General features: G+C 34.5%; 2 protein-coding genes across 2 annotated transcripts; one reads left to right on the top strand and one right to left on the bottom strand.

The window, feature by feature from the left end:
• Window positions 1-2,707: 2,707 nt before the first annotated feature.
• LOC107765993 (glycosyltransferase BC10-like) lies at window positions 2,708-7,277 on the top strand. The gene is made up of 2 exons (XM_016584701.2): window positions 2,708-3,403; window positions 6,421-7,277. The coding sequence occupies exons 1-2, from the start codon at window positions 2,822-2,824 to the stop codon at window positions 7,063-7,065; spliced, it is 1,227 nt and encodes a 408-aa protein (XP_016440187.1). The 5' UTR covers window positions 2,708-2,821; the 3' UTR covers window positions 7,066-7,277.
• Window positions 7,278-7,943: 666 nt separating this feature from the next.
• Window positions 7,944-11,825, bottom strand: LOC107765994 (putative leucine-rich repeat receptor-like protein kinase At1g68400). The gene is made up of 2 exons (XM_016584703.2): window positions 10,406-11,825; window positions 7,944-8,866 (listed from the first exon to the last, which is right to left on the bottom strand). Exons 1-2 carry the CDS (start codon window positions 11,736-11,738, stop codon window positions 8,196-8,198), a joined length of 2,004 nt encoding a protein of 667 aa, XP_016440189.2. The 5' UTR covers window positions 11,739-11,825; the 3' UTR covers window positions 7,944-8,195.
• Between the last annotated feature and the right edge of the window lie 13,142 nt (window positions 11,826-24,967).

The following is a 24,967-nucleotide window of genomic DNA, read 5'->3' as shown; positions in this document are numbered from 1 at the left end:
TCGTGACGAAATGCATACTTGTTAAACGCTAGTACATTATTCCAATTGGGACAAATACCTTTAATTAATTCTGATCTGATAATATATTAGTAAATTATTTATTATGCTTATCAGTATTTGACATAATCTCAGCATCTCTTCGACTTGGTGCATTGGAACATCTTAAAAACTAGCTAGTCAACCTTAAAAAGAAAAACAAGGGATTGTAGGTAGGTAACAACGGCGCACATTAAAAATAATAATAATTACTTCTCAATCTCAAATAAATTTGATTCGACTATATGAATCCTTACTGACTATATATTCCCTTTTAATTCATATGAGGCCAATTGAATTTTAATAGAGCTAAAAGACTACTAGAAAGCATAGGATCTGAAGTAATATATTTTCAACTAAAGTAAACGTATTACACACACAATATCGATAAACAAAAGCGAGAACGTTTATAAGGTTCAAATCCTAGCTCTGCCTCTATAATTTGTATTAATTAACTATAACTTACTCAGTTGGTGTAAACACTAACCTAAATTTGAATGCAAAAAGTGAAAAATCATGTAATTAATATAGTAGGATTGTTGAAGAGGTCAATTGTATGGTCTTTGTGTTTTGGCCACCAGCTTGGAAAACTTTTGAAAAGTCTTTGAATTGGTTCTTCAATGGCAGCTAATGCATAATAAATTGGACTTCTCCTGTAGTTATTTCCTACAGGCTGCCCTCAGAACTGGAGGCCCCTTGACCAACTAATTATATTCTTTCCTTCTTTTTTTTTGTGTGGTTTTCATATGATATCCGATATTCGCATTGGGCCCGATTAAATCTGGATTCGCGCCGAAAAGTCTCACTTTAGAGGGTAAAGCGGTCTCTAACAACGATTCCATACTAGAGAACTCAGGTTAGTTAGTTAGACCAACTAACTATATTCACAGCGATTGTTTTTTTATTCTTCTTTTCTTGTTACACAATAATAATATTATAAAAGCTGCAATTTTTAAGTAAATGAAAGCTAGTTGCCAACTAAAAAAGACAATAAAAGAAACAATGATTAGAGGAAGACAAGGTATATACATCCACCGTGGATAAGAGTTTAATGGTAAAAGATTAATAAAGATTTTGATAGAGCTACTAAAAGCTTATAAAATTATTCTCTTTGTTCCAATTTATGTAAACTTATTTGACTGTGCACGAAATTTAAGAAAAAATGAAGATTTTTTGAATTTATAGTCAAGTTAAAAAGGGATCCAAAGTATTTGTGTGGTTATAAAAGTTTCTCATTAAGGGTAGAATTGGAAGTTTAAGGTAAATTATTTCTAAATTTAGAAAGGGGTCATTCTTTTTGAAACGGACCCAAAAGGAAATAGATTCACGTAAACCTGAAACGGATGTAGTATTATTTTTTGAGAAGTGTTTAAAGGGACAGACAATAGTAGACTACATTTTCAAAGTTTTTTATCTTTCTTTTTTGTACTCACTTTCAACAGAAACAAAAAGTAAAAAGAAAAAAAGAGTAACACATAAGAAGTATGAATTTTTTCATTAGACCCATACCTTACTTAATTATATCAAAACCTCAGAAAACTGAAGAAAATTAAATAAGCATACTATCCAATTTTTGACTGGCCAAATTTATCCATTAATTTAGTACTCCCTCCTGTCTATATAATATCTCTTTTAGTGTTTTTGCACATACCCTTTTGGAGAAAATATTTAATAGCTTAATCATAACACTTTATTTTGCTTAAACTATTATTTAGTTTTTCCTTAAATGTTTCATTCAATTAAGACTTTAATGATTTGAGCAGCAAAGGTAGATTTGAAAAACCAAATATCTTCTTATTTTTTCAAATTCTAAATATTTTGAAAGAGATTTATTGGCCAAAATAACTGATATTTGAGAGATGTAACTAGTAAAAATGTTTTCGCACTCGATATTTACATAAAATCATGTTAATTTATTATCGTTAAGTCATATATTAAGGTGAAACTATGGATTAATTAACTATGATTTCGTGATAAAAATGAACACAAAGATACATTTAATTTATATATCAAATTGATATAAATATCAAATGCAAGTAAACTTCTGCCAAAACAAATGGCCTCTAAACGTATATTAGGGATCAGAAACTTTTAAGAAAGTAATGGGTCCCGAATTCCCCAAAAATTGCCAATTCCACTTTCCTCTTTGTCTACTGGCACATGTAATTTCCTTTCCTTTTCCTTCTAATATTTGAAAAAGAAAAAATTGACTTTTCCATTAATATTTTCTTTCCAAAACCCACCTCATTTGAACGATCTAGAGTTTGCAGACCTCCTTTTATAGCAGTTTGGCGGCTAATATATGACATGGTTTTAAGTTATATATGAACAATTTAATTTCACTATTATATAATAATTATATTGTATAATTAATGCCTAAAAGTAAAACTCGAAGATCAGTATAGCCCTTCCCCAAGTTATAAGTTACATTAAATTCATAGTATATGCTTAAAATGATACTTACAATAATCTTTATATAGAAAGTTACACTTACTATAATTATATTATTATATAGGAGCTTAAATAACCGCTCTCTATATTTAGCACGCGTGGATGACATATATGGAAGGTTGACTTATATTCCAAGTTGTAACAACAGCATGATTTTTTTTGGTTTATTTTTGTATATATATTAGACTTTATTTAATACTTGGTTTATAAATATGATTAGTAATAGGTACTTAGTTTGCCACTAGATTTACTATAAGATCTTATTTCTTCATTCAAATATTATTTCCTCTTTAAAAGTCTACTCCCTTTTCTTCTTCTTCTTCTTCTCTCTTCTATGTGTGTTTTCCTTTGTCCAAAGACAATGAAAAATCAAGACCAAAACTCCATAGCAATGGCTATCAAACTATTCAACACCCCATTAAATATTCTAAATCTCCTTTCTTCTTTCTTCTTCTTTGCTTGTGGTTTAACTTGTGGTATTATTTTCACTTTTTATTTCAAGAATTTTTATAGCCTCAATTTACAAGTCATTAATAGCCAAATATTATCTTATTCTTCTTCTTCACAACCCTTTTCACCACCACCTCCACCATCACCACCGCCGCGGTCGCCGCCACCCCGAGTAGGGTTAAATGAGTATATTAAACCACCTAGTTTACTTCAACATGATATGAGTGATAAAGAATTATTATGGAGAGCTTCTATGGTACCAAAAATTCAAGAATTTCCATTTAAAAGAGTTCCAAAAGTTGCTTTTATGTTTTTAACAAGAGGGCCAGTTTTATTATCACCACTTTGGGAAATGTTCTTTAAAGGAAATGAAGGGTTTTACTCCATTTATGTGCATTCTGATCCTTCTTATAATCAATCACAACCTGAAAGTCCAATTTTTCATGGCAGGAGAATTCCAAGCAAGGTCAGTTTCATATTATAGTTTCTTTGTTTTTTCGTTTCTATTACAATTTCTTTCATATTGTTTCAATTAGTAGATTGTAAATTCAGTGAGACGAAACCTACTTAATATTTAAGTGGAGAAAGATAGAGGAGACTAAAAAAAAAAGAAGCTAATTTCCGACGAAAATTGGCTCGTCAGTACCGCTTTCGTCGGAAATTAGCATATTTTTGGTAGTGATGTGGACCCATTATCTTCCGAGTTTATTCGAACAATGCGCTTTGTGAAACATCATCTTTACTTGCACAATGTATGAGTAAGGTTGTGTACTCTTTACACTTCCCAAGTATTACTTATGGGGTTACACTGGACATTTTATTGTCATTTGTTGCGCTATTGAACTTGGAGATTATTTAGAGAAATATTTTTATGGTTAAAACTATTAAACTTTTTGTTAATGAGTGTGCAAAAACTTTAAAGAATAGATAATGTGGAAGTAACGTAGTATTTTTCTTAACAATTAAGGCTGCTAGAATTCATACGGTGATAAAAAAAAATTGGCTTATAATATTTGTCACTATACTATGGTACGTTGGAATTTATGTGTCGTTAGTGGGGCAAAACAGTAGACCATTTTGTCATATTAGTAAAGTTTGTGTAGGACTCTGACAAAAAATGGAATTAAAAAAATAGTTAATGAAGGATATTTAAGTTGTTGAATTGTAAAGAAAAGAATAGAGTGAAGTCTAAGGGCTATGATTCTTTCTGTTATGAAAAGTCAAGTCGAAGTGGAGAATCATCACGTTCTTTACTATTCCAAAAGGATTAGTCAATAAAGAAATGCAAAAATGATAATTTAAATGGCTCTACATTTAAAAGAAATTAAGGATTTTGAAAAGAATTCGAGGATTAACTTTTCTAAGAGGATTTATTAGAAACCTAGTGTTTTTCTAGAAATCCTAGTTGTTGGATTTATTAGCAATATATGACCTCGTCTTGGTCCCAATATCATGTTGAAATTTCCATCTTTTTATGAAAGAATTTTCTTTAGAAATGTATTTTTTAATCACTCCCAAAAATAATAGCCATCAAATGATATTATTTTATATATATATAATTTTTAACTAGCAAATGCAATTAGTTTTTGCCAACCGGCTAATTTTTATACTTTGCCCAAAATTTTTAATGTCTTACATTTGTACATTGTGACCAATTGATTTGCATGGCCGGCCCTTGGGTCTTAGGAGAAAATAGAAAAATGACATTGTATAGCCGCTTTTAAAATAATAATCGAAAAATTTATATTTTTTGTATATATACATATTCTGTATGTTATATACAAAAATTATACAAATTTTATATACTGTTTCGACTACCGAATATTAATAGTTTTTGACGTGGGTTATAAGTGAAAAATACCCTAGGAAAATAGCACATGCCTAAAAGTTGGTCTTGGTTGAATTTCTTTAAATCTATTTTCTTGACTCTTTCTCCATCATTCTCGCCGACAGTTTTGCAATATGATTTTGTTAACGACTTAAGTTATACGTTTACTTAATTTTTATAACAAGTTATTTACTTACTAATCAATGTTTATTAAATAAGACAACATTCTACATGTTATGTTATAATATATGTTTCCTGTAGTAGCACCTTAATATACCAGTCACAAAAAATCAGAACATGTGAGGAGGTCTGAAAATATATAACATTCCCTCTTTTTTTTACTCTTGGTAAAAAAAATTCATTTCACTTTACTGATAATTCCAACATTAGAATGCTATTGTTTTAATTTTTTATGTGCAACTTATTAGGAATGCAAGGTAATGTAGAACCCATGTGTGCTTTAATGAGAAGCAAACTACTCTATGGCCTTGTTTTGTTACAATCTTGTTAGATCAAACACCAACAAGTGGTAGTGGTGGAGTGATAAGTACTTTTTTATTCTTAACTAGAGGTCTCGGGTTCATTTAGCCATCTCTAATGCAAATGGTCCTACACCCAACCTATTCTGGTAACAACAACTTAATGCTTCTAACTACCAAAAAAGATAGATTTTCTTGCTCATATTCCCTACTTGTCTGCTGACTATTACATCATATTGCTTAAAATATACATCTGTAATGGACTGATACCATAAAAAACCAATAGCTAAATTGTTAAACACATTCTTAATCTAGAGTAACAAAACAAAATTCGCTCGTCTCTAACAGAAAGTATTTACTAACATCCGGTGTTCACACCAAAACAAGCAACTTAACTTTAAGACACAGTGAAATAAGTGAGGAGCTAGTAAAATGTTTATATATAGCACCTTGCATTTATTGACTTAGTACAAACATCAAGTACGAGAAATTTTATAAGTTTCTCGAGCATACTACTAAGTAATTTGCCTACCCAACTTATAATGTAATTCATGAAATTAAAGCCTACTTATATAGTTAATATAATATTTTATAGAATCTAAATAAAACCAAGATTACGTGTACAATGTACATTAGGGCATAAGTTTCAATTAATCATAGCAAAAGACTATGATAGATTAACCAAATAACATTTTTTAGCTAATTTAGCCAGGCTAAATACCTACTATGTATAGATATATAATGTAGTATTAATTATGAGCGCATTGTGTCGGTGTGATATTTTTCTCTTACGCCGTAGTCCGTAGGGGAAGGGATCCCTAAATTTATTATAGATTCCTTCAATTGAATGTATAGTCTTTATATCAAGTACAGTTCTCGTCCTCCTTTATGCAGCTAAATGTGCTTCCAATATAAAACTTACTCACTCCCGTTATTTACATCAAAATAATTAATTTATTATGGTTAAGTGACAGACCGAGGCGAAAACGCATACTAAACTAATCATGGTTAGCGATAAAAGTACGCTTCAAATATATATATTCCAAGATAAATTCTTATAGTACTTGGCAAAAAAAAAAAAAAATGAATTTCGTACTTAGTTTCTTACATAAGTTCAATGAATAAGTTTCTTGATCATAGTGTCACAAACTAAACTCGTTGTATTGACGAATGCAGGAAGTGGAATGGGGCAAAGTAAATATGGTAGAGGCTGAGAAAAGACTACTAGCAAATGCTCTTCTTGACATCTCCAACCAAAGATTTGTTCTCCTTTCAGAGGCTTGCATTCCCTTGTTCAATTTCTCTACAATCTACACTTATCTAATGAACTCCACGAAAAATTTCGTGGAGACATATGATCTTCCCGGCCCAGTGGGCCGGGGCCGATATCGTCATCAAATGAGCCCAACAATCAAGATTCAACAATGGATGAAAGGGTCTCAATGGTTCGAAATAGATAGAGATCTTGCTATCGAGGTTGTTTCAGACAAGACGTATTTTCCAGCATTCCAGAAATATTGCACAGGTTCGTGTTATGCTGACGAGCATTACTTGCCGACATTTGTGAGCATGAAATTCGGGAAGATGAATTCGGGTCGGACCTTGACTTGGGTCGATTGGTCGAAAGGCGGGCCCCACCCGACCCGATTCCATAGGTCAGATGTCACTGTGGAGTTCTTGGAGAAGTTGAGGAGTGAAAGCCAATGTGTGTACAATGGTGAGAAGACAAATGTGTGTTATTTGTTTGCAAGGAAGTTCACTACTCATGCTTTGAGTAGACTTCTGATTTTTGCACCAATGGTTATGCATTTCAACAGATAATAGGATTAATTAACACATTTTTATGTACATGAAAAACCAATTCTTTTGTAACAAGTGATCACATGATCAATAATTTTTCATTGTTTGATTTTTTCTATCAGTTCAACAAAGTCTGATGGGAAAAAATAAACCATAGTCATAGGAAAATAAAAGTGAAGATATGTAAACAATTTCAATTTTTCTATAAAAGAACATTTTCAGCTCTTTCATAATAGGTTGTAACTTGTTCAGTTAGTGTTCTTGATTAGTGTTTTTCCAAGTGAGACAAGGTTTTTGTTAAAATTTATAGTGAAACATATAACATTTAAATATGGTTATGTAATTACGTAAACAATATATCTACAAAAAATATATGTCTTGCATTTATTGATTTCGTGTAAATATCAGGTGCAAGTAAATTTTTACTAGCATATATCAATTTTTCTTTTCTTTTTTGAGGAGGGTGAGTTTCATATCGGGAAATTAATTAGGTTATCTAGAACGTCTATTTTTTGGAATCAGCAACAATATATTTATTTTGGTTTGTTTCCAAAATGTGATATTAATGCTTTTAGCAACTTCAAGACCTTAAATCCTTGGTAGGGAGCGCTACTCCCGAATGGGGCCCTACCTGGCTCGAATCCGGATATAGTCATGCTCCAATACGGGTAGCAAACATCGAGTGGGAATCAAAAAAAAAAAAAAAACCTTCAAGACCTTATGTTGCTTGCTCAACTCGGTCAGTATGAAACTTATAGAAGACAGACTCAGAAGAGGAAATGAAAATTATATTAATTAGTAGTAATATTTATTTATGATAGATTAACTGTGTGTCGAATTGAAAATTACTTTACATTTTTTTTGGGAAGTCCGGAGCAAAGAATTGGGGAACTTAAGAATCGGGAAAAAGTGGAAAATCTTACTTTAAGTGGATGGTATGAGTTCATCTGTAATGGCTGCACAATGAAAAAATGTAAAGCTTAACTTATACTAGAAAATAAACTAAAAAATGACAAAAGAGGAATAATTTCAGCTTGTAAACGTTCTCCTAATATCTTCTGTTATAGGAAAAGGATCAAGACTAAAAGGTTAATTTACGAAACTCAGAAGAATAAACTAATAAAACCTTTCACTACTAGCTAAGCTAAATATCACTGACTTGCACCACATGTATTATCTTCAGAAACAGCAGGAGAGTCAGAAACAGAATCAGCAGTGTCATGAGAAGGTGAAACCTCAACCCCACGCAACTCTTCAATCATTTTCACAACATAATTTATCTTTGGCCTTTGATCTGGTGATGCTGCAGTACAAGCCATTGCTATCTGCAATAACCCCACCATTTCTTCCTCAATGTCCTTATACCTCATCAACTCCAAATCAAACACTTCCGCTGTCCACTCTTCCCTCACCACGGATTGCACCCACCTCGGCAAGTCCACGACGCCTCCATAGCCGGTTCCAAGACCACCATTATCCACGACCGAGGGGCATTTTCCGGTTAGCAGCTCGAGGAGTAGGACCCCGAATGAGTAGACGTCGGATTTTTGAGTTATTTTTCGACCATCCAATGCTACTTCAGGGGCTCGGTAGCCATTGGTTTTTGGGACGGAAGATGGCGTCGCGAAGATGGCTAGACCAAAGTCGGAGACACGTGCATTGCCACCTTTGTCAATGAGGATGTTAGTTGATTTGATATTGCCATGAGTTAGTTTCAAGGATTTGCATGAGTTGTGGATAAAGGCTAGCCCTCGAGCCGCTCCGGCTGCAATCTTTAACCTTGTTGTCCAGTCTAAAGGAGTTCTTCCCGGCCCTCTGTTTCCTGTAGCAAAAAAGATCATTCCCATCAAAATAAAGGGCAGCCCGGTGTACTAAGCTACCATTATGCGCGGGTTTAGTGAAGGGCCGGGCCACAAGGGTCTATTGTACGCAACCTTACCCTGCATTTCTGCAAGAAGCTGTTTCCACGTCTCGAACCCGTGACCTTCTGGTCACATGGCAGCAACTTTAATAGTTACGCCAAAAGTCCCCATCAAAATATTTTCCCTAAATACAAAAATCAAACATTTCCATTTTGTCTGTTTATTTGCCTAACACAGTAACACACTACTAGTGTTTGTTATTGAAAGATGAAAGGACAACTTAAACCAAACAAAAGAACAAAAGCATGGAAAGAGAGGACAGGAGTATGAAGTTGAAACAACAAACTTTTTGATGGAATAGTACATAACAGTTCCTAGTCCTAAGATGAGAAAAATAACATCTGAAGCAGCTGTATACTGTTACATGAGTGATAGGTGCAATTCAACAAGTTGATCCTGTACTATTTGAACCAGAAACAAACAAGAGCTTATTTCATTATCTACCTACCAAACAGATGCAAGATTTGCAGAATGGCACTATGTGAAGAACTTGTGCGGTCAAAAAGACAAGCAAACGCTGTAGAGAAAAATAGGACAGTAGGGCATCCTTTGCCTAAAAGGGTGGAATTTTCCTTCTTTTGCTTTAGCCCGAAGAAGAGAGAAAAACACAGTATATACAGCTGGTAAGAGACTTCCTTTGCTCTAATCTTCTCACTTTAGGACCATTCTGAGTAAATTAGATTCTTTGAAAAACTTTTTTTTAAAATAAGAAAACTAAAAGAAAGTTTGAACTTAAATATAGAGCTCCCTGCATTTGACTATCAGGATAACCTATGTTACAAAGAATGTAAATTACTAACATACCTTCCCAAAAAAACTCTAATACTTGACTATATAGGTTATATCATGTACTGAACAATATAATCACAATTGCAATGCATATCTGATGCAAATTCTACACAAATCCCATTTGCCCATCCCAAATGCAAATTGAATAAGTGGCCAATCACCAGCACTAATTTTGAAGCTCCAATTGGATAAAAGAAACTCCCAAACAGGACTACCATGATATTATATTGATTTTCAGTACTACCATTTTCAGTAATCTCACATAGCTTGCTTCAAAATATGCAACTTTTTCTTTAGAAACATTAACTAAACTAACCATAACCAAAGCTCAGTAGTGGCCAACCCCTCCCCCTCCAAAAGGCCAAAACTACTGTCTAGTATTGACAATCATACATCCCATCTCAATTCCTATTATGCATCAGAGGCTACTGATTAACTGTTGCAGACCAAAAGGCAATTAAAGACAAAAAGGCAGACTCAAGCCCCATGTGATTCAAGCTACTACTTCCCAAACTTTACCATCCCAAATCAATCAATATTCTTTTCAACAACACAATCCTAAAGATCACATTTTCATTAAAAAATAAGCCATTTGTAAATATTTTAGTATTATCAATTTCTTGAAGAACAAAAGTCTGAAAATAACATACCATGAAGAAGCCAAAACAAGTTGCCATTAGTCATGAAATCATAGACCAACAACTTCTCATCTCTAGCAAAATAATATGCTTTCAAACCAACCAAATTTGGGTGTCTAAGTCTTCCCAAAACTTCCATTTGTTGCTCAAATTCTCTTTTCCCACAAACATTCAATTCTTTCAATCTTTTCACAGCCACTACATTTCCATCATCCAACACTGCCTTATAAGCAGTACCAAATCCACCTTTCCCCAACATCTCAGCCGACGCTCTCAACAAATCCTCAAGCTCAAATCTCTTCGCCCCTTCGAAAAACACCATCTTCCCCCTCTCGAACCCGCCCGTTTGGCCCTGACCCAAGCCCGTATTCGGATACGGGCTCGACGAGTACACAATTTTCTCACCTTCAAGAATGTGTGACCCATGTTTCTGAGATGACATTTTCCGAGTGCAGAAGAAACAGTACAGCAATAAACAAACAACAACAAGAACAAACACATCCCCAAGTATAATAGCGATTATTGCTAATGAACTCATCTTACTTCCACTGCTATGACGCGTTACTTTTGGACCAGCGGATGTTGTGGTCACAGGCAATATACTAGGAGAAGAAGCCACAGTACTTTTCGGACTCACCGGAGCTGCCATTGTCGGGTCACGAGGAATATTCACCGCACATTTTGGCAATGGAAAACCACAAAGAACCCGGTTTTTAACAAATGCAGAAACCGGAAAACCAGAAAGCGAAATGGGTATTTCCCCAACAAGTTTATTACCCGAAACATTAAACTCTTGAAGGTTAGATAGCTTAACCCCAGAAATCTCACCGGAAAAATCATTTTCTTCTAAACGAAGAGTAAGCAAATGAGTTAAACGGTTTACACTCGCCGGAATCTCACCGGAAAAGTTATTATACGACAGATCAAGCCGGTACAGCTTAAAAAGAGACGTTAAAGACACAGGAAAATCCCCAGAAAACTCATTATGCGAAAGGAACAGTAGTTTAAGTGCAGTAAGTTTAGAAAGATTCGGAACTGGACCTGAAAATTGGTTGTTTTTTAAGCTTAATACGCGAAGTTCTTTCAAAGATGAAAGGTTTTGAAAAGACCCTTTGAGGTTAAGATTTTCAAGAACAAGTCGAGAGACTCGGTTGTTAAGACATGAAACTCCAGTCCATGTACATGGGTTGGTGCTAGAGTTCCAGTTGGAAAGTGAGTTGGTTTGGTCACAAGCTGATTTGAAAGCTAGTAATGGTTGAATATCTGGGTTTAGAGAAGAGGAATATTTGAGAAGAGAGAAGAGGAAGAAGAAAGAAAGGACTGTGTAATGGAGTTTTTTAGCCATTGAAGAGTGTGAAGGAGAGAGTGGAGAGTGTGAGGGGAAGAAGTGAAGAAGGAAGAGAGAAGGTGGTAACGGGAAGGAGGGGTTGAGTGTAATTAATGTATGATAATAACGTGACATTTCAGGGGAATTAATGCGCGGTTTTTACCTTTATTTTTTCTAACCGTTATAATTATAAATTATACATTAATTATGTATATATTATATATTAATTATATATAATTATACATCAATTGGGTTAGCGATTATTTAGGTTAATGCTTAACTCTTATTTTAGTACTTACTATAGTCTATAGTCTTAGGGTTATGTTAAAAATAACCGCATGAATGTACTGCTAGTCAAATCTACAAGATATCTTGCTCTCTATGTTTCATTGGATATGGAATTTAAGAAATAAAAGAAAATTTTTAAAATTTGTAATCTGAAATAATCTATAAAAATTTCTATGGCAAGAAATCATCGCATTAATAGTAAAAAAATAAAAATTTAAATTATTACTAAATATAGAAATATATCTTTTTTGAGACTTACTAAAAGAGAAAGAGTATCACATAAAATGGGGCGAATAAAATATTGATTATATTAATATAATATATATACAACTGTTGGTTTATTGGAAACAATCTCTCTATCTCCACAAGATAGGGGTAAGGTTGCGTACACACTATCCTCCCCAGACTCTATATAGGATTACACTGAATTTGTTGTTATTTATATTTATTTTAAGAGACGTCTATATTACTATTTAAAAGTTGCAAAATGATAATACTCCATGAGTTCCATTGTAAATGGTACTTCAAGGTTTTATCGCACAAAACTATTTAGTAAATTATTTACATAGGTACTTGACTAAGTGGGTGTTTGGACATAAGAATTGTAAAATTTCGAAAAAAGTAAAAATAAATAAATAAAAATGATATTTAAAAATTAGAGTTGTGTTTAGACATGAATACAATTTGGAGTTGTTTTTGAATTTTTTTGAGTGATTTAAAGTGAATTTTTTTTAAAAAAATAACTTTTTGGAGTTTTTCAAATTTTCGAAAAATTTCGAAATTAAATTTCAAGAGAAATATAAAATTTTTTTTGACAAACATTGATTCTGAAAAAAGTAAAAAAATATCTAAAAAAATAAAAGAAAACAATTTCTTATGGCCAAATGGGCCCTTAAGTTATTCTTTATAGTTTCTCAAATTATTCTTTATTCCTATTCAGGTTGTTAGATCATTTAATGAAATATGACTATATTTAAAACAAAATATCTTTTTATTTTTTAAATGATGCATTTATTTTGGACGTTTCTCTGCACATGCAACAATGCAACAGTCACTTTATTGAGCATGTCTTGTACCAGATACTTGCTTACATCATCCCAATGACGTCACATATATATTACCAACACGAGGCAAGGGAAAACACACACTTGCAAACCCTAAATCATTAAGTCTCTATGAAGTGTGTTGTCGCCTTTCATTGACTCCAAGGCTTGAAGAACAAAGTAGCAACAGAACAAAAGACCAGATCCCAGCACTGAGTTTATTATGTGTCCTTAGTATTGTTATATCTTTGTTAGTATTATTTACTTGTAATTTCTACTCAGCTTAGTTAGAAGCATTTTGTAGGATATATATCTTTTGTAAAACCATAAACCGTGTGTTTTGTGTTTGGATAGAGTTAGTCAAGTAGTAAGCTTTGTAATAGAGTTATTACAAAGAGGCTTGCAATAGAGTTATTGCAAGTAGTTGAGGGATTAAGAATTTAATTCCTAGATTACAATATATTGTAATCTATAGTTTGCTCGGTTAGTGAAGTTGAAATCCTACGAGTGTAGGTCGTGGTTTTTAATCTCGTGTACTAGGAGTTTTTCACGTAAAATAGTGTCGTGTCATTTATTTACTATTATGTGTGTTCTGTGGGAACTGATAAAGAACTAGGTTCTCTATACAGTTTGGTGGACTCTTAGTTTACATTATTTCGGGTTGAAGAAATAACAATCCAAATAAGCTCGGATTTGATCGAAGTTTTTAAATTCGATTTCAGATTAAGCAGTTTGAATAAGCAGTTTTTCGGTTTTGAGCTTATAAGTTGAGATATTTCTTCTTTTTACAAAAATGAATATCTAAATGAAATACTCATGTTAAATTGCTTGAAAAGTTCATTCTCACCGCAATCATTCAAATAAAATATTCAAGTAATAAAATTATTATCAAGAAAATATAATAGAGACATTAATACGACCGATAAGAAGTAGCAATAGTAAAACCATGTCCAAATAGAAAGTATTTTGACAGTAACTTTGTAATTAATGATGAATATATGAGATAATATATAGTGAGTAGGGTGAACTTATTACTATTGACATATGGATAATGGATTAAATACAAAGCATAAAAATTTCGGATATCCAAAATTTCGAAGTACCAAATCCAATATTCAATCCAAAATCCAAAAAATTTAAAAATTAAACCCAAAATCAAGTCCGTAATTCGAAAATCCAAACAAAAAATCCAAAAAATTTAAATTTCGATTTGAATTTCGGGTTTGCCCAAAGTATACCCTTACTTTGAAACCAATAAAGAGGTTTTATCCCATTTAGAAGGTGCATGAGGTATTTTCTTAATTTAAAAGTTCAATAAATTATAGAATTTTCTACAAAGCTTTTGTTTGTTTGTACAGTAATGCATATATTCCTTTCTTATCCAGAAGTTTATAGTAGAGTGAGACCTGTTATAACGATCATCATGTATATTTTACTTCTTTATTTTAAAGTTTATACTACAGTTAGATCTTTTTATAACAATTATAATTTATAACAATCAAGTTTTCTTTAAAACTAATATTTTGTGTTATGATATATTATATATTCTGTATACAGCAAAAGAAAAATATTAAAACGAATTAATATTATTATAAAGTAAGGAAAAAAGATAGAGGAAGTGCTAGGGCTTAGCTTTAGTGGTAGATGTGTCCAGAAAATGAGAAAAAAAGCTTCAAAAAGGGATTGCCTACGGCTGAATAAAGAAACAAAGCAACGTTCTTTTGGTCTCCTTGAAATTCTCCATTTTAACTTTTGCTTTTTGGGTACAAACCCATACATCTTTCTGAAGAAACTCAGATTTATCGCCTTTGGAACATCATTTGTCACTCTAGTGTCGTATAGTCGGAACTAAGATTTGAAGTTTATGAGTTTTGAATGTCATTGAATTCATAATTTATTTTTGTCACTGAGTTCGTAATTGAATATTTAAACATATTTAATAAACTTTCTTATGCAAATACATGATCTAAATAAAAGTTACTGGATCGTCCGAACCGATAACTAAAGGGTAGCTCCGCCCGTCTACAGTTCTGCTACTGTCAGCTAAGAACGAACCCTTTTTGCTCTATCACTATTTTAAACTACGGATAATTTGTCTACATTCAACAAAACCATCAATTATGGGCAAATGAGAATTCATAAAATTTAGTGTGCGTTTGGGCATAAGAATTGTAAAATTAAAAAAACAATGATTTTTTTTTGAAGTAAAAATGGTATTTGAAAAACACACGTGTTTGGACATGAATATAATTTTGGGTTGTTTTTGAATTTTTGTGAGTACTTTGAGTGAAAATTTTGAAAAACAGCTTTTTGGAAATTAGAAATTTTATGGCCAAACACTGATTTCGAAAAAAGTATAAAAATTCTTATATCCAAAAGGACTCTTAATAATTCCAATCCCATTTAACAAACTCTTATAAATAACCTCGGTTTTCCGTTCAATGTTCAAGAACGCTAGGGGCGAAGCTAGAGTTTAGGTTAGATGGTCGGTCAAACCCGAGCTCTAATAGATGAGCTAAGGAAAAACATATAGCTGATAATTAATATAAAAAACTATGATCATTAAAGATGTTATATTGCCCGTCCAAAGGAGTTTGAGTGAGAAATTTGGTTGAGCTTGTAGGCCTAGCCCGAGAGGGTCGAAATGATGCGAGGTGATAAAATTTTACTTTACATCGAATGTTTCATCAATCAATCGAACTTTACATACATATAATTATTTCATAACTATATTTAAGTGATATGTATTTTCGTTGGAATTTTTAACTTTTAAAGTTACATTGTTTGATTTGATATTAACTGGAAATAAATATTTATCAGGGCGAGGGTCGCACGCGCTCACAAATGGCGATCGATTGTGTTAACGTATTAAATATATTATCGTTTAAAGATCATTTGCAATTAGTCTTGACTTAGCCAAGGTCGCAAAGGCATTGTTGCCATTAATGACTATTTTGGCAAAGAAGAAAAAAGAAAACGAAAATAGAAAACAAAGAGAAGTACAATAATCAAGCAAAGCAAAAAAGGTAGATAGCGCTCGTATTTGGAAGTGCAAGTTATGTTTAAAAGCAAGAAGATTAATGATTTGGTCTAACGACAAAAGGCAAAGTTTGGGACTTTGATTAGCTATATGATTTGTTTAATTTGTCTTTCACACTTTACTAAAAATATAAATAATGACCTTCTGTTTCTCTTCTTGTCTCCAACGTGGGGCCAAATCAATGCTAGAATTTGCTTGATTCCATGCAACATTTCCCATGGTATGACTTTATTTTAATATATAGTACTTTTTCTTTAATTCTTTGAATAAAGAAACCTTTAATTCTAATGGAGCCTTCAATTTTGATGGTGCTGTTCAAGAATTTAGCTCCATAAAGTTAAAGGGGAGCGGCAAAAGCAATTGAAAGGGAAATATTATTGATTTTAGGAAAATATAAAATTCAATTTTTCTCATATCTTATTTTCTTTATTGTAAAAATTTACAAATTCTAGTAAAATTTATCTTGACAATAAAATTTATTTATTTAAAAAAATTTATATATATAAATTCAAAATTATATATATATATATATATATATATATATATATATATATATATATATATATATATATATATATATATTATATACGTTTGTGGCTAGTAGACATAAATAGTTTCGGTCGCGAGCTAAAAATAATCTTTGTCCAAGATGTTTTGGCCAACCCGAGATTTTAATTTAGAAATTAAAACCCGAAACACATCTTGATATTAAAGGTGCAATATGAGTTTGCTTCACTTGGAAGTTTAAAGTTAAATCTCAAGTTCTCATTTGAAAATAAAATGAAGCTGAGAGATTTTATGGTTCCTAATAAATGTTCTTTTTCTTATACGATCGTTTTCACGTATTGGTAAAAAATAGCACAGAAAATCAATAAATAAAACACAAGAAGTCTTCATAGGTCCATTTTTTTAAAATTCAAATTGTAATTAGCCACGATCATTTTCACGTATCCTAGTAAAATGATGAGATCATTAAATTCCTAATTTGTAGCAAGAAAACACTCAAGCACGACAGTTTGGAAAGCAGTATTAACGGGCCTCAGCTAGCCCAATTGCACCTTTGGGCCTGAAATTTTACAAAATGTAAGGCTTTCATGGTAATTTGTTTAATCCCTTTGGGGTCGTTTGGTACAATGGTGCGATATGAGATATCCTATGAGGTGAGATATTTCATAGGATTAGTTATCCCATAACTAATCTCATCATTTTAGTGTAAAAGTTATCTCGGGATTAGTTAATACCCTAAACCAAACATGGAATAAAGTTAATCTCAAACTTTATCCCGAGATTATTATCCATATCTCATATACCAAAGGGATTAGTTATTTCACATTCTATATGGGATAACTAATTTCATCATTTTAGTGTAAAAGTTATCCCCGGATTAGCTAATACTCCAAACCAAACATAGGATAAAGTTAATCCCAAACTTTATCCCGAAATTATTATCCTTATATATCCCATGTACCAAACGACCCTTTAATTCATAATGATGCCTTTGAGGGAGATTGACAGGAATGGCTCCGCAAGGGGCTGGTCTTAGCTGAATATCCCCAAAATTGACGGTATTCAAAGAATAACCCTCGGACCCGCACACAACTCTTCAAGGATTTCTTTACTGGATTAAGTTATTCATCAAAGTCTACCCAATTTGTAATACTTTTTTTCTTCAGGGTTTTTCTACTGGGTTGGTTGAGTTGATGCTATGTTTACTCTACCTATATATTAAGTTGTTCAGATGTCTATTTGATTGGTATACTTTTTTGGGGTTGTTTTAACAAAGTATTTTTTCAAATTTGCAACTTCAATTTCGATCAAACCACCCCAAATCTGCTCCAAATGATCTCAAATTTAAAACAAAACTTTCAAATACCAACACAAACAATCCCTAATAACCAATTTAGTCAAATAACACCAAATCAAAAGACTCGTGTAAATAGAAGAGAATGTTAATTACACTAAACACCTTTGTAATTCGATTTAATTTTTGATATATCCATTGTATTTTAAAATGAAAACTTATACCCCTGTACTATAAAAATTCTACACGTACACTCCTTATGAGATATATTCCATATTAGATGATTACAAGACAAATTAAAATTATGCCTCATAAGGGTATGTTTGAAGGATTTCTATAATATAGTGTTTGATTTAAAATACAAGGAACATAAGATCTTTCCAATTTTATTCTCCAATCTCATGTGTTATATCTTAGCATCTCAAGTAAATTAAATCATTTAACTAAATATCTTACGTTTAACTAGCTCTAAAGTCTAACCTTCATAGCTGGTTTCAAGGTAAACTATCCTTTATTTTCTGTTTATCATGATGATCTTACATGGGAAGAGAATTAAATTTGGAAGCCCTAGATAACAATTACTCCTAACAAAGATCAATGAAAGTCGAAAAGGGGATCATAGCCATTGTAAACACTATCTCAGCTACAAATTGCAGATGAATTCATCCAAATAGAATATTTTGTCCGTTTTTTATGACAGTGGTGTCGTGGCCTGCTTGTGCACACCTCGATTATTTCATCAGGTATCTGTTACTTTCCGTCGGCACAAGTTGTTGGAAAAATATTGAATTATGGAGAATAAGATTTAGTTTGAGGCGTGTCAAGGACACTGTCCTTAAGGATATTTTGCCCACACCGTAATAAATAAAATTAGGCGTATCCCCCAGGATTCAACAAACTCTTCTAGTATAACTAGGAACAAAAACAACAAAGATTAACATAATAAAACCCAACACTAAAAAATATATATATAGCAAAAATTTATACTCTTAGATTTTTCCACCCCTCAAATCAAAAAAGAACTTGAAATTTATCGATAAGAAAACACCATCTCATCGGATGGCTAGCTTAAAGCAATAAAGCTCCAATGTATATAACATTAAAGGACTACCGAATAATGAGATGCTAATGACTGTTACAAAGAAAATTCTTTTTGTAACTTTTTGTAACGTATATAACAACGTTTTGTAACTTTTCAAAGCCATTCAAGGCTATTGTTAACGTCACTCGTTTAATTTTTTTTTTTGTTTATTCGGAAAATGGTACAGTTGAATTTATACGTGATTTCTAGACAAGTAAACTAATTTGATCATGAAATAATATAATAATCGAAGAAATACACAATACTTAGCTTTAGAATGTAGATGAAATAGCAAAGATGGTAATTCCGTGAACACGGTTTCCGAACTCAGTAATGATGAGATCAAAAAGCAAGAAAGTGAAATTGTATAAAGCTTTGTATAGAATATAGTATATGTTCTTGCGAGAAAATTCGTGTTCTTTATAATGGTAACTAAGCTCACTATTTATAGCTATACCCAGGGAAAAAGGTCTTAGAATCATGCCCTCCTTTAATGCCAATTATGAGGTGATAAAGATGTAACGCTGAGTGTAAGTGAAAAATTCTTTGTAAAGGACCGTCGCTCTTAATGCTGTAGAATATTCCTTAGTAAATGCTACCGGGCACAAAGCATTTAATACACTTTTATGAATGTTATCTGTTCCGGTGACAGGTGCAATGGCTGCGTTCGATCCTCAGCCATTCCATCTTGAATTCCACATGTCCTCCTTTTAGTCAGCCACGTGTCATATCATATTTTACCCTATACAGATAGTCCTCCTGCTTTCCGATGACATAACTTTGTGTTACCGGGAAGTTGGTAGAAACACCTTTTTGGAGGGAATTACTATAATTCCCTCTGAAGGTCTCTGACAGTTGATTAGATGCACGTCTCTCCGCATTTAATGCCCGAACACGTGTCATCCCATGATTCATCATAGCTTTTGCCGATTATCGAGGTAATCATGACCATGAATTTAGCCGCCAAAATTTTACTTATACGCAACTTTCTTTTCCTTTTCGTTTCACAATTGCTTGAGCTTGTGATTTGCATCCTTGTTTTCCATCATTTTTCTAATTTTCTTCAAACACAAACTCTTTACCTTCTTCTTTTCCAATGGCTTCTTCCTCCGAATGTGGTGGTTCTACAAAGAATAAGAACAAAACCGAGGATTCCGTTCCTCCAACAGTGGATTCCATTATCCCAAGAAGTCTTAGTATTTCGAAGGATTTTGAAGAGAAATTTCCTACTGCTAACCCTCTTACGTGGCCTGTTAGAAGTTATCCTTCTTCCATTCGTCCTTCCAGTGTTCCTGCTGTGAATGAGGACTGCCGCTGTAATGAGTTGGAAATTATTGCTCCTGATCTATCAGAGCGAGTGACCCTTCCCAAAGAAGGTTTTACATATTTTTTTTTACGTATCCCTTTACTTTGGGTGCGTTTTCTTTGAGCGGAGAGCTTGATTCCGTGATTGCGGAGTTTTGCCTTCACTACCAGGTATGTTTGGCACAGGTAAGTCCTTTAGTGTGGAGGACGATCGCCTGCCTCCGATGCTTGTACCAAAAAACTGGAGAGGAGCTAACCTTAGCTCATGTGATGAATCTCTATTCCCCCAAAATCTTCCGCGGGAATGATAAACCTTTGCAAGCGTAGCCACCATACTTTGTTGTCTAGCATGGATGATGACAACGACCGTGGGTGGATGGAACGGTTCGTTGCAGTGGCCACAAACGGCATCATTCCGACAACGGCTTCATCCTTTTCAGTTGCTTGGAACCGCACTCGTAAGTTCTTTGTATAATATTCCTCTTACTAGATATTCTTTTATGGCCGTATCATCTTTTCACCCTTCGTATGTTTCAGCAATTCGATGGCTCCCACCGGTGGTGGAAGGTTTGAACCGGTGGGTTCAGAATATTTTGGATGTCACAATTCCCGAAACTCACTCGTGGAAAGAACTGGCCCTTAAATACGGGTGGAAGGCCAAAAATCATGGTAACTCTAATTTACCTTGCTTCCATTTTTGTATATGAAGAACTTGGTTGAACCCTTCTGACTTTGTTCATGGAATTAGGTCTATATACGGGCTCTGTTGCTATCCCCGAGGAGGACATTTTGGCTGATCTTGCTGATGCGGTGAGGCTGCTTCAGGAAGTACTTACTTGAACAGGTGTCTCTGGGCCTATTTCGGGTGCAAATATTTCTTTACGGAGTCCTCGTCCGAAGGATAAACAAACAAAGAGAAGACGTTCCTCCGCGGCAGGGGAAAAGAATAAAAGGGCAAAGATTGCTGCCCCCGAGTCATCTCTGGTGGCGATGATGACTGGTCCTCCTTCTGGGCCGGTCATAGATACTGTGATGATTGACGATGATGAAGAAGCTAGTGATGAGGGAGCTTCTTTACATATAAGGCGACGATCCTCATCATCTCAACAGGATGCTCGACCTGTTGAGATAATTGCACCAACTGAAAGCGACGCCTCATCACTTTGGGTAGAATCTGATTTAGTAGAATATGCCAACTCCCATTTTCGGGCCCTAATTGCTGTAACTGGTACCGCGAGGCTGAGTGTCGGGTCCTTGCCGTCTTTAGTTGGCGAGCATTCAACAACCGGCACTGTATTTGATGCAGCTGCTTCTCATTCTTCAACTCCATCAGCTTCATCTCTGCCTTCACCAGCACCAGCAACTGCTACATCGCTTCCATCTTCATCTACTCTTCTACCAGTAGTTGCTACATCACCTCCATCGGCCGCACCTTACCGTGAAGAAGGTGTTCCTCTTCCATAGTCCCCAGTTCATGGGAATTTGGGGCAAAATTATGCTGCCCCTTCTGAAGATCCATAAAGGAGGAGGACTGTTACTCTTTCGGTCTTTACCAGATGCAACTTGCTATCCCGGCCGGTGGAGCTTGCTAATTATATGAAGCTTTTGGCTTTAGAGAAGGACTGGGAAAAGATTTAGGCACTCTCAGGAGAGTATTTGTTGAACAATGCCATGCACAATGCCGTAACGGTACGTTTTTTTCTTCCTTCGTTATTTCTTCTACTTTAGTATGAATGTATTCTAAGTTCTACTTCTTCTTGTTTTGTAGGCCAACTTTCTTGCTTCTGAGGGCCTTCAAAGGTTGATTCATGAGAAGGAAGAACTTACTTCTGAACGGGATCAACTTTTGGCAAAACGGGACTAGACTGTTCTCCGCCTCTCGGAACTGGAAACCAGAGCTACTGAGGCCATTGTTTTGGAGGCTCGTCTACAGAAAAGTGAGAAAGAAGAGGTAACCCTTAGCCTAGAAATTGGGCTGATGAGGGTTAAATTTGATGAGGCCAAGGCCAAATGGGAAGAAGTCCAGAACGTCGTTCTTGCTGTAGCCGACCGTGAGGCTGCCTCCGCTGAAAGAGTGATTAACTTGGAGGCAGCCTTGAACTCAAAAAGTGAAGAGCTTGCTGCCGTGGAGGTGAAACATGCCCATCTAGAAGAGAAGTATAGGAAAACTATTGAGCATAATAGGCTCTTTAGTTCAACTGTCCGCGAGCTCGACGTCAGCCTCAAATCTGCTAGATCCGCCCGGGAAAACCTTTCCGCTGAGGTTACTCAACTTAAAGAATAACTTAAGCACCGAGCGGATTCCCTCATTATTGAAAAAACTTATTCCATGTATAGCATGAGGAGAAAAGCCTTGGAAGAGGCCAAAACTGGTATCATTGATGTTGATGCCAAAATTGTTAAGGCCTGAGAGCTTGAGTTGGCTGCAAAAAATGGACTCCCGGCTGATGCTCCAGGTTCTTCTGATTTCAATTCCTAATTTTCGGAAACTGAAGAAGGATCGAAAGGTGATGAGGCCGAAGACCAAACTGGGGAAAGCGTTGGGCCATCGGCAAAACCACCTACTCTTCCCGGCAATGTAGATACTTCTCTTCTTCTTAGTCCCGGAGGCGCGCGGTTTAGCTTTTCCTTTCTTTTCTCATTTTGTACTTGTAACGTTTTGGCCCGTTCTTGTGAACAAAGACATACTTTTTGTTCAAATATCGTTTGAGTCTTACTTTAGTTTGAATATCCATGCAAGCTTTTAACTTTTTCATTTGCTCAAGCATTCCGCGCATGTTGTTCAATTTGCACTTTATCATGTGTAGTCTCGGATGCCTTTTCTTCGAAGCATTTTGGTTCCGAGTATTATCCCTTTTACGTGAGGGTTTTTATGAATTTTTGCTCAAGTTTTATTTTGGCGTCCTTTTCATATGCGGCTTCGGGTGTATTTTTCCCCGATAATATTTTGGATTTCGGGCATTGATTCTTCCGGAACCAACCCTTTAACGTGAGGATTTTTATAAGAGAGGGTCCTGTTATGTTTATGGTGCTCTTGAAGAGGACGTCTCCTGTTCATTATGGCACTAACATTTGAAGTACTTGTATAACTTTCAAATGACAAAATCAGCTCATCGCGTAGACAAGAAACAAGATAAAAGCAAAAGGATCTCATTTTATTCCTTCTATTTTCAGAAATTACATAAGCATTTTGCTATGCAGAAAAGAAATAGCCATTACTTATGGCTATCTTGTACAACTTGTTTCAACAGGGCTGGCTGCACAGTCCCCGGTCCTGATGATGCATTTTGTTTCCAGATTTTCATTCCCGGTTGACGTGGAAGTCATTGTTGCCATATCCTCATATCATCCCCCCAGTGTTTGTATGCGAAGAATGCGAATTGGAACACTGGAAGTCTTGTATCTTCGAAGGTCCCACCAATAAATTGCTAGGTAATCCTTAACTCGGCAACATATCTTGTTTCCCCTTACGAATACATGCTATCTAGCGAAAAAATACCTAACAGTCCTTTGACGGTTTGTGCCTGTGAACGATCGGGTAACCTCTGTTCGATAGCAATCTTAACTTTCCGGTGGGAATTTGCTGTCAAACCAAAGATTACCTAATCGTCCCCGAATGAGAGCTTGTTCGTTTGCCTTACTATCAAAGGTCTTATTGCTACTGTCTTCATAGTATGATTTCTGTCGCTACCTCATTAAAAACCTTGACAGAAAAACCCAATTGGGACCAAAACTGAACGAAGGGAAAAATAGTGCAGCACATACTTTCTGTTTGAGTGTTGTTCATCAGCAATAATATTTTTTGAGGTGTGCCACATTCCAGTTACTGGACAACTTGTCCCCATTCTGGTTCTCCAACTGGTATGAACCTTTCCCAGTGACAGAAATACGGTAAAGACCTTCCCACATTGGACCTAACTTTCCCGTGTTGAGCTCCTGGGTATTTTGTGTTACTTTTCTTAGAACTAAGTCTCCAACTTTGAAAAAATGGAAGTTGGCTCTGCGATTGTAATATCGCTCCATCCTTTGCTTTTGAGCTGCCATTCTTACATGCGCCAAGTCCCTGCGTCCCTCGAGCGGTTCCAAGTTGATTAGCATTGCTTCGTCGTTCGATTCTTTGTTTGTCTGAGAATATTTCAAAGTGGGTTCACCCACTTCAACCGGGATTAGGGCTTAGCACCGTACACGAGGGAAAAAGGACTTTCTCCTATACTTGATTTGGCCGTTGTCCGGTAGTGACGAGCGCAAAACACAAACTGTGCTCGCTAGTCAAAGATAGTATAATATGATATCGTATCCATAAGGATCGAATTTAAACAATATTCTTGTAATTTCTACCTTGATTTCTATCCAGGAGGATCAACAGTTGAGATTTATATGACTAAAAATCTGAAATCTACAGCTATTGACTAGTGACTATCGAAACAAGGAATAAGCAATTAAGGTTACCGGTGGGAGAGGATAGGGTTTTGACGGAATAAGTGCAAGATAATTGTTCGGGATCTAACTCTAGATAATTTACTTCCAATGTTCAAGTGAGTCTCTCGAATTCACTCTATAATTAGTTCAAACGTTTAGCAAAAATTCCTCTCTCTATTAAGTTTTAACCTCACAAGATGAACCAATTTAAGCACTGTGAAGATATGCAAGAATGCGTAGTGAAACGGTCTTTAGGAAAACCTCTTTCGA

This window comes from Nicotiana tabacum, chromosome 24 (genome assembly GCF_000715075.1).
Source record: "Nicotiana tabacum cultivar K326 chromosome 24, ASM71507v2, whole genome shotgun sequence".
NCBI lineage: Eukaryota > Viridiplantae > Streptophyta > Magnoliopsida > Solanales > Solanaceae > Nicotiana > Nicotiana tabacum.
The sequence above is the reverse complement of the archived record's forward strand: the minus strand, read 5'-3'. Positions and strand labels throughout refer to the sequence as shown.

Coding starts and splice junctions, on each gene's coding strand:
- LOC107765993 (XM_016584701.2), top strand. CDS start 2,822: ATGTGTGTTTTCCTTTGTCCAAAGACAATGAAAAATCAAGACCAAAAC. Junction 3,404..6,420: donor GCAGGAGAATTCCAAGCAAG/GTCAGTTTCATA, acceptor TGACGAATGCAG/GAAGTGGAATGGGGCAAAGT.
- LOC107765994 (XM_016584703.2), bottom strand. CDS start 11,738: ATGGCTAAAAAACTCCATTACACAGTCCTTTCTTTCTTCTTCCTCTTC. Junction 8,867..10,405: donor CTTGTTTTGGCTTCTTCATG/GTATGTTATTTT, acceptor TTTTTGCTACAG/GAAACAGAGGGCCGGGAAGA.